The sequence below is a fragment of the Pecten maximus genome, chromosome 2 (assembly GCF_902652985.1).
Source record: "Pecten maximus chromosome 2, xPecMax1.1, whole genome shotgun sequence".
Classification (NCBI taxonomy): Eukaryota; Metazoa; Mollusca; class Bivalvia; order Pectinida; family Pectinidae; genus Pecten; species Pecten maximus.
The window spans coordinates 42,598,437-42,616,968 of record NC_047016.1 but is presented as its reverse complement, the minus strand read 5'-3'; the positions used below and the strand labels follow the sequence as shown (position 1 = coordinate 42,616,968).

The following is an 18,532-nucleotide window of genomic DNA, read 5'->3' as shown; positions in this document are numbered from 1 at the left end:
TTCTTTTTCAAGAATACATATCACACACATCTTTTGAAGGCTGAGTCGATACAGTGTACCTGGCCGTTGATATTAATGACTATTTAGATCGTAAAATTCAAGAGGAAGATGAAGGAGATGCCAACACCAATACAGACACTACAAGTTTGGGCACAGACCTGAACACTATTGAAGGTACTTTCACATCTTCACGTGTTATTCGTGCTTGCAGTGAAAAAAGATGTTCGGTATTTACAATCTCTTTTGGATTTGAAAACAATAACAGGAAATAGTGATGTACAAGAAAAATCTAAAAATCTAACAAACAGAAAACAATGAGATTTAAAAAAAAAGGGGTTTTTTTTGTTGTTTTTTTTTAAAGTTTAATAATTTCTTGTATTAGGCACTTACAGGTGCTGGTACAAGGGATTGAAACAAAGAAGTAAAGAAAGAACAAGTAGTAAATAAATATAAAATGGTAGGAAATGAGAAGATATTTTTTAAGTAATCGTGCATACCTGGATGTTTATAGAGTTGGCGATCATGGTAATTTTAATGTGATTTACTTTTAACAGTAGTTGCATCAGCATTCTGCTTAAGGATGCACAATTACTTTTTAAAGTTCCCTTGACCAACTATGATGAACTATGACCTTGCAGATAGGTGGGATTAACAGGGTCAATATATTGGACTTCCATTGGTGCCAGGTGAATTTTGTCAGATTTATGAAGAAGAGGCCCATGGGCCTTAGTGGTAATCTGACTTTGAAGGTGGCCCTAAAACTATTAGACAAGTAGCATACATATTCAGTATCAGGTATATAAGTAAAGTACTGTTGGCCATCTTAGGATTTCAGACCAACCTCAAAAGTAATTATTTTTGTCAGGACTATCTCAGGATCATTTCAGGCAAATTTGAGCTGAATCTCACAGGTGGAACTTGAGAAGAAGCTTGTAATATGTTTTTCAAAATGGCGGCCATGAAGGCCATATTGGATTTCAGATCAATGCAAAAAGTAAGTATTTGTCAGAACCATCAAAGAATCATTTCAAGTTTCAACTGAATCCCACTTGATGAAGCCACAGCACCAGATCAAAGGGACTATCTACTACATGTATTGAAGGGGGAGATCATTACACAGTATAGGGATGGGAAGGTCTATCTACTTGTGTTGTAGGGGGAGATCACTCCCCAGTATAGGGATGGGAAGGTCTATCTACTTGTGTTGTAGGGGGAGATCACTCCCCAGTATAGGGGTGGGAAGGTCTATCTACTTGTGTTGTAGGGGGAGATCACTCCCCAGTATAGGGATGGGAAGGTCTATCTACTTGTGTTGTAGGGGGAGATCACTCCCCAGTATAGGGGTGGGAAGGTCTATCTACTTGTGTTGTAGGGGGAGATCACTCCCCAGTATAGGGGTGGGAAGGTCTATCTACTTGTGTTGTAGGGGGAGATCACTCCCCAGTATAGGGGTGGGAAGGTCTATCTACTTGTGTTGTAGGGGGAGATCACTCCCCAGTATAGGGGTGGGAAGGTCTATCTACTTGTGTTGTAGGGGGAGATCACTCCCCAGTATAGGGGTGGGAAGGTCTATCTACTTGTGTTGTAGGGGGAGATCACTCCCCAGTATAGAGGTTGGAAGGTCTATCTACTTGTGTTGTAGGGGGAGATAACTCCCCATTATAGTGGTGGGAAGGTCTATCTACTTGTATTGTAGGGGGAGATCACTCCCCAGTATAGGGGTGGGAAGGTCTATCTACATGGGTTAGGCCATGTTTGCTGTTCACTACTCAGGGATGGAAAAATATATTATTCAGGAAACTTCAAGTGTTGGGGAGATACAATAAGACTATCAATGCTACATCTTACCTCTTTCTAGCTCTAGAATGGTAAAAACAAATCAGTGTTCAACATGTATTTATAAACTGGTGTGAGGAAATATGTCGCTGAAAAGCTCAATGTTAAACAATTGTGAAATTTACACATAGGTAAAACCATTTCTTATTGTGTAAAAAAATATAACTATTGTGTTATGACATCAACGAAATACAAATGGTGATACCCTCTTTATCACTAGTGACAATATATCCAACTACTTGTGGTAAAAGTTCAACTACCAAGATATTTTCACATCCAACTAATAATGACAAAATGGTGATCTCTAATGTGTGAAATAATTCGTAATTTTACCCAATTACAATTGGAATAAAATTTCTAATGTGCAGTGATGATACCCGTACACATAAAGCAAAAAAAGCCCTTAATATACTCACAAACAAAGATTTCTGATATCATGCATCCAGCGTTCAATCCCACTGCGTAGACCGCTAATGTTTGTCCTCATCTCATCCTCCCGGGCAATCAGCACCATGTTGAAATCCTCTACCAGGTCACGCCACTTCTCCACATGACCCTGAAGTCTTGCCAGAAGTTCAGTGTCTTTATCACTGAGGAGGATGGTGAAGTGGGTTGCAAGTTTTGCCCAGGACTTTTCACTGACATGTAATCGCTTGGCTGTGACAAGGTTGGCCTCTTCTGTCACCTACCAACACAGAATATTAAAAGATGGCTCTAGTTTTGTGACAACAAAGGTTTAACCAGGCATTGGTATGACCAAAATCTTTTCAATTTTGACATTTTAATTCAGATTTTCCACATAAAATATTAACATGATACAGAAAGAAACAAAACAACTTTCACACACACTTACATACACAAACTGTATATATATACATTTGTATAACTTGAATACAAAGTAGGTTATTCACTCATAAATGGAGGCTTTTTTCATAATCTTTTTGATCAATAGTCAGAAAAGAATTGTTTCATGCATTTTGTCATCATTTTTGTCACATTATTTTATACTGATTATGCTGCCTTTCTATGAAAGTTTATTTTTCTCATATTATTCACCTACATTGTATTATTTATATTATATTTATATTTGGTTTGGTTTGTTTTTGTTTAACGTCCTATTAACAGCCAGGGTCAATTAAGGATGTGCCAGGTTTTGGAGGTGGTGGAAAGCTGGAGTACCCAGAGAAAAACCACCGGTCTACGGTCAGTACCTGGCAACTGCCCCACTAAGGTTTCGAACTCGCAACCCAGAGGTGGAGGGCTAGTGATAAAGTGTCCGTACACCTTAACCACTCGGCCACCACGGCCCCGTATTAGCTATAGCTAACCTACCTACTTGGTATGACCAAAATTTGAACAAACATACCAGAGAGATATGTGCTTGAGTGACTGGTTTAGTGTGACTATTATACATAAGTTGAGTGACTGTTTTCAGAGTGAAGCGTGATTTAGTGTGATGATAATACGTAACAAAATTCTATGGGTCTTATTGGTCACTGGAGTTTTGAAATACTTCAGTCAATTTCACCCTTCTTGGCCACACCCATCAGCCCCTGGGGGTCAGTCAGGTCAATAGACCTCCAAACTGCCATCTTGTACTAATAATTCTAACCAAGTTTGAATTAATTTGATAGATATTGAACAAATGAGTTAAAATCTGATTGCCCTATATATAAACTATGGTAAAGTTTAATTGCCCTATATATAAACTATGGTAAAGTTTACCTCCTCCCAATGGGCAAACATAAGACCCCAGGGTCATGAAATTCACAACTTTGGAAAAGACCTTAGAACCTTCCACCTATGAAGAATGTTTGAATCTATCATATCTGGGTCTTGAAAAAACGATTTTTGAAATTTCAATCAATTTTACCCCTTCTTGCCCTGCCCCCCAGGCCACTGGGTGATGGTTGCCATATAATTCACAATGTTATTTGACCTTTGACCTGAAGGTTTCTGCAAAAAAATTTGAGAAGTAAAAAATGTGAAAATGTTAACCTATGGATGTACAGCACAAGAAACACACTGCATGGCATACGATGGACAAAAACGGAAAGTAACAGGTCACCTGGGTATTTGGGTGACTGACAATAACAAGGACGAAGTGTGACGAAGTGTGACGAAGTGTGACAAAAATATACAACTTGAGTGGCAGTTTATTGGTTCATTTGTGACTGACATATGAAAAAAATATATAACTTAGTGCCAGTGATATGATGATCCAGAAAGCTATGAATGAACATAAATATGCCAAAGATTAATGTTCCAGACTTAAAGGCGACTGATCAATATCTATCTGGCTTGTGAATGAGTTTGAACAGACATACCTTAAGAGCGAGACTGTAGGCGGCCTGACTCCACAATTCTCTTTCCTCGGTCAGCATGAATACCTGACCTTCCAAACGTTTACGTTGAAGTTCATACAGGTCATGGTACTCGGCCAAAAGACTGGCATTTTTCTGAGCTTCCATCAGAGCTGTTCGGAGCTGTCAAAAGAGGCAACACAAAGTTAGTGACATACTCTATCACTTGAAACCATTGGGATCTTAGTGCCCCCCATTGGATGAGCTTTATCAGTTCTATGAAAGACTGATCTGATCATAAGACATGGAGATGTGGTGATATGGAGATGTGGTGATATGGAGACAGGGAGATGTGGTGACATGGAGACAGGGGGATGTGGTGACATGGAGATGTGGTGATATGGAGATGTGGTGACATGGAGATGTGGTGACATGGAGACAGGGAGATGTGGTGACATGGAGACAGGGGGATGCGGTGACATGGAGACAGGGGGATGTGGTGACATGGAGACAGGGGATGTGGTGACATGGAGACAGGGGGATGTGGTGACATGGAGACAGGGGGATGTGGTGACATGGAGACAGGGGGATGTGGTGACATGGAGACATGGAGATGTGGTGACATGGGGATGAAGTGACATGGAGACAGGGAGATGTGATGACATGGAGGCAGGGGGATGTGGTGACATGGAGACAGGGGGATGTGGTGACATGGAGACAGGGAGATGTGGTGACATGGAGACATTGAGATGTGGTGACATGGAGATGTGGTGACATGGAGACAGGGAGATGTGGTGACATGGAGACAGGGAAATGTGGTGACATGGAGACAGGGGGATGTGGTGACATGGAGACATGGAGATGTGGTGACATGGAAATGTGGTGACATGGAGACAGGGAGATGTGGTGACATGGAAGATGGTAAAAGACTTACATCCTCCTGTGCCTGAGCTGCTTCCTTAGTGACTTTACGATCATGCTCTTTGACTGCAGACAATTCACTATAAACAACAAGAAAAGTAATATTTCAGACATATTGACATTTGGCTACACTAGGGGTACATACACAATTTTAAACATGGGCTAGTTACAGAGTATGTTTACAGAGAGAAATGAAAGGAAACTTACAACCAACGTTGTAGCTAGACTGGACTTCATTCATTTTTCATTAACAATGATTTTTTTTATCAAACTATCAACTTAAACTAATCATCGTTGTAAGCTAGGATGGAGGGTTACATAAAGTCTTAAAATGAAAGGAAAACTGGGTTCCATGGAGATTTAATACTCTTAACCAACATAATTCCTTTTTTGATTAATTTTCGCATATTTCGTAAACGATTAAAATTCACCAAACTTAATCGTCGCAAAATAGTTTCAATCTCAGGTACAGTAGATCCTTTATGACTGTAAATTGCAACAATAAATTGCCACAAAAAAATTTGTTAAGCATGAAAATGCGAAATTAAGTCACCCCAAAAATAAGCTGGTTTGCAGTACGTATGTGATCCGACAGGTCATTTCATTGTCTGACTTGGACCTCTAACATCCTAGTGAAAGGTCTTAAGTATCCACAGCATCACTGGACCAAAGATGTTTAATTTTCTGATAGACAGAGAGAAATTCTTGTATTTATCTATCTAGTGACCTTACCCAGTGTTCGAAATTAAAGGTGGTCCGATGGCCAGAGGCTATAGAAAACCTGGTCAGTCTATGTAAAATTTTTAAGTATTGGACCGATTAACTATGAAAAGTTTGAGTCCTGACATACATTTCAATTCATGTTAACAACATTCCTATATTTTCTGACAAACGATTATATGAAATCAGAGCTTACAATCAAGGTGTTTTTACTGAGAATATTGCGTTATTGGCGTCAAACATTTGAGTGAGTATGAACTAGATGATGCAAGCTTTTGCGTGATGCAGTTATGCTACTTTAAACAGTTTACAAAATTGGTCTATGGAAAAAGGACTTGGGCTATGGGATTTCAATTTTCTGTAGACCAATTGTCTAATGAATTTTCATATATACTTCCATAAACTGCTTACCTGGTCAGAATACTAATTGTAGACTTGAACCTCATCAGCTCCTCAGTCAGTCGGCGATCCAATGCTCTTTGGGCCATCACTTCCTCATGTAAACTGTAACACATTAGATAAACTAGAAATTTGTTGGTGCAACATGTTAAATAGAGAGTTTATGCAGCATCAATTCCCCCTGCTCCATGCTTTATTTTGACCCCATCAAATGACCTAAAAAACCTGGTAAAAAGTTTTAATCTATGTTACAGCAGCGGACGGACAGGCAAACAGAAGGATGACTAAATCATAACAAGAGGCCCAGGGGCCTTAACGGTCATCTGACTCTAAATTAAAACCCTTATATTATTGTAGTATGTATTCTCTCAAGCAAGTATAATTTATAGTGGCACTGTTGGCCATGGTGGCCATCATGGATTTCTGACCGACCCAATAAATAACAACACATGGTCTGGACCATCTAAGGATAATATCTGGTAAGTTAGAGCTGAATCCCACCGGTGGAATTTGAGAAGAAGGTTGAAATAGGTGTTGTTCAGGAAAACCATGATTGCGCAATCATGTTACAAAATGGCCGCCATTGCTGCCATGTCAAAATTTTTACGAGGCCGAAAAAATAACAACACTTTGTTGGCCCTCCTTCCTTAACATCCTCACCAATTTCCAGCTCAATAGCACCAGTGGAACTGGAGAAGAAGTTTAAAATATGTTTTTCAAGATGGCTGCCATGGTGGCCATCTTGGATTTCTGACCGACCCGATAAATAACAACAATTGGTAAGGACCATCTCAAGATCATTTCTGGTAAGTTAGAGCTGAATCCCACCAGTGGAATTTGAGAAGAAGTTTGAAATAGGTGTTGTTCAGGAAAACCATGATTGCCCAATCATGTTACAAAATGGCCGCCATTGCTGCCATGTCAAAGTTTTTACGAGGCCAAAAAAATAACAACACTATGTTGGCTCGCCTTCCTCGACATCCTCACCCATTTCCAGCTCAATGGCACCAATGCAACTGGAGAAGAAGTTTAAAATGTGTTTTTCAAGATGGCGGACATGGCAGCCATCTTGGATTTCAGACCAATCCAAAAAATAACAACACTTGGTTGGGATCATATCAGGATCATTTCAGGCAAGTTTCAGCTCAATAGCACTGGTGGAACTTGAGAAGAAGTTTAAAATGTATTTTTCAAGATGGCGGCTATGGCGGCCATCTTGGATTTCGGACCGACCCGAAAAATAACAACACTTGGTGGGGATCATATCAGGATCATTTCTGGCAAGTTTCAGCCCAACAGCACTGGTGGAAATTGAGAAGAAGTTTAAAATGTGTTTTTCAAGATGGCGGCTTTGGCGGCCATCTTGGATTTCGGACCGACCCGAAAAGTAACAACACTTGGTCGGGATCATATCAGGATCATTTCAGGCAAGTTTCAGCTCAATAGCACTGCTGGAACTTGATAAGAAGGTTAAAATGTGTTTTTCAAGATGGCGGCTATGGCGGCCATCTTGGATTTCGGACCGACCCGAAAAATAACAACACTTGGTTGAGATCATATCAGTATCATTTCAGGCAAGTTTCAGCTGAATAGCACTAGTGGAACTTGAGAAGAAGTTTAAAATGTGTTTTTCAATATGGCGGCTATGGCGGCCATCTTGGATTTCGGACCGACCCGAAAAATAACAACACTTGGTGGGGATCATCTCAGGATCATTTCTGGCAAGTTTCAGCCCAACAGCACTGGTGGAACTTGATAAGAAGTTTAAAATGTGTTTTCAAAATGGTGGCTATGGTGGCCATCTTGGATTTCGGACCGACCCGAAAAATAACAACACTTGGTCAGGACCATCTCAGGATCATTTCTGGCAAGTTTCAGCTTAATACCACTGGTGGAACTTGAGAAGATTGAAATGTGAAAAGTTTACGGACGACGGACGGCACACGGCGGACGACGACGGACGAAGCACGATGGCTATAGGTCATCGTGACCCTTCGGGTCAGATGGCCTAAAAAGGTTAATCTTGAATTAAGCCTTATTAATCAGGATATTGTAGCCTTCAGATCCACATCATCAGTAAGGACATTAATTAGAGATTACTGTGATGTCTGGACAGCGGAGATGTCATCTTGTTGAACATACCTTTTGATCTGTAGAGGGACCTTGTTCAGTAACTCCTTGTACTTGAGGCGTAAGTCTGCCAGTAGTTCTCCTCGTTCTACACACTCCACACTGGTCTGTAGAGACAAATTAGTCAAAAACAATTAGTCAAAGACAGTAATTAGTATGACTACATAACAGAGACTGGGCACAACAAAGGACCAAGAGGAACCTACATCTGAAGTTCGAGAAAAATCGCTACAGTACTTCTCAAGAAATAGCAATAAAAATTTCAATTGTCAAAATTCATGATGGCTGCCGATCAGGATTATTTGAATCTAAGGATATCTTACATATGATCAGTTCTTCCAGAACAGGTCTTTAAGAAGATTTATTAAGTTTATGATAAATATGTTTAAGACTTCGGCAAAGATATGATATGAATCTAAAACATTACATTGACCTGGATGTAAAACTATTGATAAGCCCTAATTATAATGTAAATGATACATATAGCTCTATTTTATGTAACATCAAACATACACACCTGTCGGATAAGTTCATGGAAAACCACATTGTAGATGTCCTGTTCCTTCTTAATTAACTCCATCAAATTGTGCATCTGTAGACAAAACAAGATGTACACGTTAGATATATTACAATATCTAACAAGACCTGTACTTCATGCCATTAAATGGTTTGACTATCACCAGACAATTCGTAAGCATAGTATACATGTTTACACGGTTATTACACCAGAACTTAGCCATTGTGCTCAGGGTTCATCATTTATTTATATTTCCCTCTGTAAACATTGATCTTTCCATCTGTTCCTAGTAACCACATCATAATATCTCACAGACAGGATCTCTCAGAGCGACACAAGTCTTTACAATGAGTCTTGAGAAGAAAATGATTTGAAATTTCAATTTGGCCCATTCCAGCCCCTGCCATGGGGGGAGGGTGGTGACCATATAAGCAAAAAGTTTGTTGATCTTTGGCCATGGATGGTTTCCTTAAAAATTACTTGAAAATGTGAATTTTTGCTTACATGGTCACCACTCTCTGCCCTAGGGAGGGGCTAAAACATACACGAGGTCTAAAGAGTGTGAGAAGTCAAGAGCCACCACAGACAATGTACAATAAAAGACTTAAAGAGACATGGCATTTGGAATAGGTCACTTGAGACTTGTTCTTGAGTGACCTAACAAAGCCTCTTGGGGCACATTATTTATTGACAAAGACAAGAAATTGATGTTCTTACCTGGGACACTTGACTTCCTTACCTGTGTAAGAGCCTGGAATTAATTACATGAGTGAGACACTTTAATGACTTACCTGAGTGAGACACTTTATTGACTTACCTGAGTGAGACACTTTATTGACTTACCTGAGTGAGACACTTGACTGTCTTATCTGAGTGAGACCCTTTTATTGATTTATTTCAGCTGGACACTTGATTAATTTTCCTGAGTAAGACACTTTATTGTCCTACCTGAGTGAGACACTTTATTGACTTAACTGAGTGAGACACTTTATTGACTTACCTGAGTCAGACCTTTTTATTGATTTACTTCAGCTGAACACTTGATTAATTTTCCTGAGTAAGACACTTTATTGATTTACCCGTGTAAGACACTTTATTGACTTACCTGAGTGAGACACTATATTGGCCTACCTGAGTGAGACATTATATTGGCCTACCTGAGTGAGACACTATATTGGCCTACCTGAGTGAGACACTATATTGGCCTACCTGAGTGAAACACTCTATTGACTTACCTGAGTTGGACCCTTGATTTCCTTATCTGCATCATTCACTCCAGCTCGCTCTAACATCTCTCCTAGAGTTTTCTTCAGTTGCAGTACCTCATACCGACTGGATGGTTTCCTTAAAAGCCCAGGACAGAGCATATTAGTGATAACCTCCTGTCACCTCTAGGATAAAGGGTTTATTCTTAGATACACTACGTAACTGTTACATCTGAAGGTATGTCCTTATTGGATGGCAAAGAGAAATTATCTTACCTATGTATGATTTTATATATGAGGATGACATAGATACAGGTCTTATGAGGATGACATAGATACAGGTCTTATGAGGATGACATAGATACAGGTCTTATGAGGATGACATAGATACAGGTCTTATGAGGATGACATAGATACAGGTCTTATGAGGATGACATAGATACAGGTCTTATGAGGATGACATAGATACAGGTCTTATGAGGATGATGTATATCTTTCTACTGAAACACAATATACATGTAATCAGATTAATAAAGACACAAATTCTTCTAATAACCATTTACCAGAAACCTGGTTACCATAACAACCAAAACTTCTGTGAAAATAATCTGTATACACATTTAAACATTGTACCTAGCATTCCTGTAAGTCTTATTGAAGCTGGTTTAGAAGTTTTCCAGACAAAACGTTTTACACAACCAACGGACCAATTATTGGCTCAATCCTGAGTTCTGATATAAATGTACTACTAGATGGTTTTTGCTTTTAAAGTTAAATTTAAGATATTTGACACCTGTAGCCTAGAAAGAAGGCCAAGGTCATTCATTTGAATTAACAAAATATAATGGCCCTTGACCTAAGCCTGTAAAGGACCATAACTATAACAAGTACATTGGTCGCAATGTCGAAATCTTATGGATAAAAAGCCAAATCCATTCAAATTTACTCAACTTATGTTCACAAGGTCCAATAGTAATAAAACTTCAAAGGGCCATAACTCTGTATTTTATTACTGAATCAGCTAGATTGCTGAACACGTCCGAGAACTAATTAATATAAGGCTGCAACAAAGTTTTTCATAAGAAGCAACATACCAAATTTCACGAAAAACTGTACATATTTACTCAAATTATCACATTCAAAAGGTCCAAAAGCAATAACGTTTTTACATGTAACAGTAAACAATAAAAAAAATATAAATACTAAAATGTTATAATATCTGCTAACCAAACTAGATAATTTTTATATCATTTTAAGATTTACTTACATGGAGGGAAACATAACCAAATGTTTCTCATGATCTTCCACCTGGTTACTGTATTTGCTGTAAAATATCATAAAAATTAATTAATAATGACAGCTCCGACTATATGCTTGTTCTTATTCCCCTTTGCTAAAATTTATCCTATAACTCTAAAATATTGGCTAATTATAAGTTTCTGTTTAAGCGAAGGTCTCAATCATCGGCTTCCCTCTATATCAAGGGGTATATGCCAAGATTTTACAGCCATTCAGATTGAAATGAAACTAAATGAATCATTTTTCCAAAGATAATAGATACTTGTCCTTATTTAAGACAGAAATAAAGCCTGAGGAGATAGAGCCAGGAAGGCAATACAACAATAACATCTGTAACTTACTCCTCATGAAACTCGATTCCCATCACACCTCGGTTTTTGACAATGTGGTATTCATCAGGAATGAGGGTATCCGGTAATACTAATGGCTGTTAACAGATACAGAATAGGACATCATTAAAACTAGGATATTTCAATTGTTTTGACTAACAAATAATTAACAAAATTGTTATATAGTCTATTTATCATATAACACATGAAATATGCTTGTTCAATGTTTCTCTCCTATAGCGACTATCATGAGAGACAGATTTTTCACTACTAAGGTTATAAAGTGTGAAGTCAGGTATAATAACTAACATCATGAAAATACCAACTTGTTAAATCCTACCAAGTTTCAAAGAAATTATTAAAAAATGTAGGATGATGATGCGCACCCAAGATCTCTAAACAAATATCTAACACTGAAATAAACACAAGACAATAACTTTTTAAACAAGGAGCCGCAAAGCCTGGCATTATCCCCCGCGCCCCGCAGTTGGTACGAAAACCCAAATACATGTATATATCAAGCTCAAAGTAAGAGTTATTAAGGAAACAGTAATTTGGTATTTTTGATTAAGTCTTCATGGTGACAGAAAAAATACCAAAAATGGAAGGTCTCCAATAGCAAAAGGCACAACAAGGGCACTAGTCTGATATATACAGAATGTTTCAAGGAGCTGCATTGAACGGTTATGGAGTTATAGCACGGGGGGGAAAAGGAAACAGTAATTTGGCATTTTTGATTAAGTTTCCATGGTGACAGAAAAAATTCCGAAAATGGGAGGTCCCCAATAGCAAAAGGCACAACTAGGGCACTAGTCTTATATATACAGAAAGTTTCAAGGAGCTGCGTTGAATGGTTTTTGAGTTATAGCCCGGAAACAAAAGGAAACAGTAATTTGGTATTTTTTACTAAGTTTCAATGGTGACAGAAAAAATACCGAAAATGGAAGGTCCACAATAGCAAAAGGCACAACTAGGGCACTAGTCTGATATATACAGAAAGTTTCAAGGAGCTGCATTGAACGGTTATGGAGTTATAGCCCGGAAAAGAATCTCGGACGGACACACAGACAGACGGACGGACGGAGCCCAATTTAATATCCCCCGCAAACGCGTTTCGCGGGGGATAAAAATGGATGAATCGAAATACCGTTCAGGAATTTTAACACAACATATAATGGTTATAAAGCCTACCAAGTTTCAAATAAATCTGTTGAAAAACGTAGGAGACCTCGAACAAAACATTTCTATACTGGAATAAACAAAGGCCAATAAGTTTTGCAAAAATAGTCGAATGAAATTGACTTTTGGGGAAACACAACTATATACCATGGTTATGAAGCCTACCAAGTTTCAAAGGAATTGGAAAAATGTAGGATGAGATCACCGGACAATAAATAAAATGCCAAAATAAACAATTAAGGGCGATAACTTTTGCAAAACTAGTTAAATCAATTAAATTCCTATCAGGGAAACACAACTACATTTCATGATTATAATGCATACCAAGTTTCAAAGAGATAGGTCAATAAATGCAGGAGGAAGTCGTCGGACAAACAAAAGGACGCGATAAGTCAATAAATGTAGGAGGAAGTCTCCGGACAAACAAAAGGACGCGATAAGTCAATAAATGTAGGAGGAAGTCTCCGGACAAACAAAAGGACGCGATAAGTCAATAAATGTAGGAGGAAGTCTCCGGACAAACAAAAGGACGCGATAAGTCAACAAATGTAGGAGGAAGTCGTCGGACAAACAAAAGGACGCGATAAGTCAATAAATGTAGGAGGAAGTCTCCGGACAAACAAAAGGACGCGATAAGTCAATAAATGTAGGAGGAAGTCTCCGGACAAACAAAAGGACGCGATAAGTCAATAAATGTAGGAGGAAGTCTCCGGACAAACAAAAGGACGCGATAAGTCAATAAATGCAGGAGGAAGTCGTCGGACAAACAAAAGGACGCGATAAGTCAATAAATGTAGGAGGAAGTCTCCGGACAAACAAAAGGACGCGATAAGTCAATAAATGTAGGAGGAAGTCGTCGGACAAACAAAAGGACGCGATAAGTCAATAAATGCAGGAGGAAGTCTCCGGACAAACAAAAGGACGCGATAAGTCAACAAATGTAGGAGGAAGTCGTCGGACAAACAAAAGGATGCTCTACCATAATACTGCCATCGTTGTACCATATCCTTTCTATCAAACATCAATATTGCACAACAAACACCTTAAGTCGGACCCTAGTGACCTGTACCTTTCTCTGTTTATCCACATGTTCCTTCCTCACTTGACTTTTATCGATCTGGTCTGGCCTCTCCAGTCCCACATCTGGCTTGGGGACGTCATACAGGAACGAGATGTCACTGAAAACAAGTGATACAATGTAGTTAAATGACAGATTTTTCTTCTCATGTCAACATTTTATCTTAACAATTTGGTAAATTCCTTGTGAAGGACATGACCCAGTTATTGCAGACAAGTGCAGCAGATTCTTACAAATGTTTGCAAGCAATTTTGTTTCTATACCCCAATGAAACTAAAAAATATTGACATCAATTACAATTAATTTCTGAAACTGTATTTCAAATTTAGAATATGTTTTATATACAAGTTTACTTATCTAATAAGGGATTCTTTTATACAAATCAATATGTCAATGGTCGTATTATGACGTCACGTTTTTCACACCATTTACATATTTTTTCAGAGAGGAATGAAAAGAAATACCCAATCAATCAGAATGTTGCATTCTGTGTACAAACAATGGAAAATTAATTATAATGTATTGTGAACAACAAATGGCATTTACTGAAACTCACTTGCCAGCGCCACAAACACATGGTGTATTTTCTGTGAGATGCTTGAAGCGTTCACGTCTCTTGTGACCCCAAACACTTGCAGGTGGTGGACGGGTTTGAATCTGAAACAGAAGAAAGTATAACAGGAATTTTGAAATTGTTGGACTTGTTTAAGTGCAAACATTGTAAAGGATATTTTAAAGGATGAAGAAATAATTGACAAATGTACACAAATTTGAAACAATGATGATGGAAACACCAAATTTAGACCAACCAAAATAAAACAACCTAATTTTGACCAAAAAACGCCAAATTTTTCCCCACACCAAAATATCCCAATTTACGGTACCCAGATAGTTTTTCAAACATCTTGATATGTGTAAGAAATCAGTCCAATACTCAAGATTAGTTATTGGATCTCAGAATACATACTCAATTATCACTTAAAATGAAGAAAGACTGCTGTAACAATCTTGAAATAATGGAAATAATTTCCAGAATCAGCCATTTTCACCAACTGTTATAGCCAGATCAGAGAGTCTTAAACACTTCACTGGCCATGGTAACATGAACATGGCATGTTTCAAGCAAGAAAAATAATAATCATAAGGATCTGAATTCATCACAAAGAATAAGTTAAGCTTATTAGATATCTGCTTATAATTATTCAAGAGGCTCAAGAGCATTTGCAATCATCTGACTTTAAAGACCCTTTTACTTTTTTAGTACACAGTTTGTACACACTCAGTAAAGGTAAAGTGGTACTGACAAAAAATTGAGATTGCACAATACAATATGTTGGCAATGGTGTCCATCTTGGTTTTTCAGATCAATTGAAATATAATGCTTGGTCAGGACAATCTCAGGATAATTTAAGACAAGTTTGAGCTGAATCCCACTAGTGGAGCTTGACAAGAAGTATGAAATGTATTTTACAAGATGGCAGTTATCTTAAATCTCAAACCAACATAAAAACAATGATTTAGTTTGTAATTCAGAAAAAAATTTAAAGTCATTCTTACACAATTTCGTAAAATTGATGATTGAATTGGACTTGTGTTCAAGTTAATTGAATCAATATTTCAGATTACCAATACGCTACTGGTTATGTGTACTTACTGAGGTTGTGTTGAGGTTTCTTGCCCTGTTGGGAGGGCCCAGTTGGTCCCTAATAGGTGGAGGCTGTGTAAGGGCAAACAGAACATCTTCAGGTAAAAAGTCGCTCTGTAAAGAGGTTGGTAGTGGCTTGGTGCGGTCAACCTTGTTTTCACTGTTTCTCAGCTCCGGTAGTAAACCTTCAATGATTTAATATTTTATTAAACATATATCATTTCTAAGTACTAAATGTATATATGCAAGTGATGCTGAAACCATTCGACTAATTATACATGTGGTTGTTACCTGATTTCATCAGAATAGCATACATTGTTTTACAGCTGTAATAAATAGACTGTTTGTAAGATAAAACAAGATATAGCATATTAGATGTAGGCAAGATTAATAAAGAAAAAATTGCCATACCTTCTTTCTGCATGATTTCCTGTCCTCTTGGTGTAGCATAAGATGTTCCACCATGGAAACTGTCCTGACGTGGTTCTACAGCTGTACTCATCATTCCTAATTAAAAATATTCTTAAACTGAAGTTCATACATGCATATAAACAAAGATGTAGTCTTATTCATCAAATGTGTATGAAAAAACACCATCACTCTTTGAAATAATTATCATTTGATTATGTAACTATGAATTACATACAAATGTACCAGTATACCTTCCACATTCACCTATTAAAATGTACAACTGAGATTTGAACTAACTCTGAAATTTGCATTTGATCCAATTTAGTTACTGTATGATTATAGTAGAAAAGATGTTTAAGTACAACAGTTTTTTTTATTGTCTTAATACATTATACATGCATCTAGCATGCCGATTTATGTCCACAAACAGCTGACAAAGTACAAATCTTATATTGTGTGTCTGTGTTTACACTACAGTAAAGATAACAGCTGAAATATTTTTCATCTAAAATGTATGAAACCTCATGATTTTTCCAATGCACAATCGGAATATGTACTGTAATACCGAACCATAAATGTTGTAAACATCAACAAACAACTGACAAAGAATGGCCTAGTTCTTAACAGCATTGATTGAAAGTTGAAACATTATATACAATGGCGTGGTATCCAAAAAAAAAACCGTTCATGTAGACTAATATCACAAAAACAAAACTATACAATGACTCTGACATTCCTTAAGAGTCGGTCGACATTTATCATTTGCAAAAAGTTCTGTTTTTGTTTTAATCTTGGCGAAGATATAGTCTATATAGTGTCGATGAAGGGAAATATTTAAAAGCGATAGAATATGTACAGCGAAAACGACGCAGTTTCTTGTCGGTTTTGTTAGTAGGCGTGGTTAGAAGATTTAAAAGAATATGTAGTTGAACAGGAAGCAATTATGTCTGATGGAAGTTTGTTCCAGTCAGAATGCTGCTGGGAAGAACGATTGTTTTCTGACCTGTGATTTACAATGAGGTTTTCACTTTAAGCATTCATATTTACATCACTTTAAACAACACAATAAGGTTGTGTAGTCTTGAAAAAACCCTAGATAATAAAATTGTAATAATCATGAAATATATGATGTCGTACGTCTACCTGTTTATATTGATCGTCACTTCAATCAAGTCTCCGGCGCCATTTTGATTATAGTGTTGTCAAGGAAAACGGAAACGGAAGTCGGTTGGGCATATGGGCAAAACAATATTTCCGGTGTCACTAATTACCGACAAGAACCGACAAGAAACTAGATTAACAGACAAGAGCCGACAAGAAGTTAAAATTACCGACAAGAAACCGACAAGAAAGAAAACGAAAGAAACAAAAGCTTTTATTTATTAATACAATGCATGATTTTTTTGATTTTTTTTTATATATTTTGGAATATTTTGTAGTCTGATGTAATGTTGGCACAGGTAATATTAAGCCAACAAGAAAAACAGATTTACCAACAAGAGGCTGGAATTAGTCTACCGACAAGAAGCCGACAAGAAAGACTATATGAACGACTAAATCGTTATTTCTTCATGTATACTAATTTAATTATATGTACTGCAATATATTGAACAAGAGTCGAAAAGAAAGAAAATTTATTAAATGATATGATGATGGAATAACTTGTAGGAATTCGTTTCCTTCCATGTTAATTGTGTTATATTGATTATATTAACTACCCATGCAGAATCGATATATTCCAAAGTTCGTACTAATTTTTAAAAAAAGTAAATCATAATTTTTGTTTTATTTAAGTTCGTGTTGATTGATTATTAGAAATTGTTGTAATGAATTAATTCTGAGCCTAACTACCAGATAATGAAAGATTTAAATTGGCGATGTGGGCAGGCCCATATAACGAAATCATAATATGGTATCTTCACCTGATATGAGCCACGTGCCGATTGGCCTTAGGGGACACACGTGTCCACGGGTAACTTGTATACACAAATTTCCGCCAAGAGGAATAATGACCAGCGAAATCTTACACAATGACAACAACACACCGAGTAAGTATGCACCTGTATAGACTTAACTGGCTGGCTTCCTATGCAGTGAGCCAACGCATGCTCACCACTAAATAGTACTATAGGGGGACATGATGGTCGCCTTGACACGTAATATGATCCTAAGGCTTTCTATCAACATTTTTCGAAACGCAAGTCTGGTAGTACTGGTGATCTGTCACTTGACGATTTTTTTTTTAACATTTCATGAATTTATCTGATAATCCGTCAGAGTCAGAGAGTGATGACGTATATATTGATAACAATGAGTGTGTCTATCCTGAGCTCGATGTTGTATTTAATCTCAAGGAGTTATTAACTGTTATCAATAGTCTCCCTAAAGGTAAGACTGCTGGTATTGATTTGTTTCTCAACGAGTATTTTACCAAATACAGCGATCTATTCGCACCAGTTTTACAAAAACTTTTTAATACTATCCTTAATGTAGGATATTTTCCCAAAGTTTGGACGCAGGGTATTATTGTACATGTACATAAAAAAAGAGATAAAAATCA

The 18,532-nt window shown here is 37.5% G+C and overlaps 1 protein-coding gene across 3 annotated transcripts in view; it reads right to left on the bottom strand.

Moving 5' to 3' along the window:
- LOC117322147 (axonemal dynein light chain domain-containing protein 1-like) overlaps positions 1-17,174 on the bottom strand; it is a 36,019-nt gene extending 18,845 nt beyond the window's left edge. For 2 of the 3 annotated variants that reach the window (XM_033876911.1, XM_033876913.1), the window contains exons 1-15: positions 17,116-17,174; positions 15,973-16,068; positions 15,571-15,746; positions 14,473-14,573; positions 13,908-14,016; positions 11,672-11,757; positions 11,299-11,355; positions 10,062-10,170; positions 8,827-8,901; positions 8,322-8,416; positions 6,192-6,284; positions 5,074-5,140; positions 4,164-4,322; positions 2,253-2,521; positions 1,849-1,860 (exon numbers count right to left, since the gene is read on the bottom strand). In XM_033876911.1, the coding sequence (XP_033732802.1) occupies positions 1,849-1,860; positions 2,253-2,521; positions 4,164-4,322; positions 5,074-5,140; positions 6,192-6,284; positions 8,322-8,416; positions 8,827-8,901; positions 10,062-10,170; positions 11,299-11,355; positions 11,672-11,757; positions 13,908-14,016; positions 14,473-14,573; positions 15,571-15,746; positions 15,973-16,066 (1,502 nt within the window). In that variant the 5' untranslated portion in view covers positions 16,067-16,068; positions 17,116-17,174. The remainder of the gene's footprint in view (positions 1-1,848; positions 1,861-2,252; positions 2,522-4,163; positions 4,323-5,073; positions 5,141-6,191; positions 6,285-8,321; positions 8,417-8,826; positions 8,902-10,061; positions 10,171-11,298; positions 11,356-11,671; positions 11,758-13,907; positions 14,017-14,472; positions 14,574-15,570; positions 15,747-15,972; positions 16,069-17,115) is intronic. The other variant, XM_033876914.1, reaches the window with a different exon arrangement.
- Positions 17,175-18,532: the final 1,358 nt, after the last annotated feature.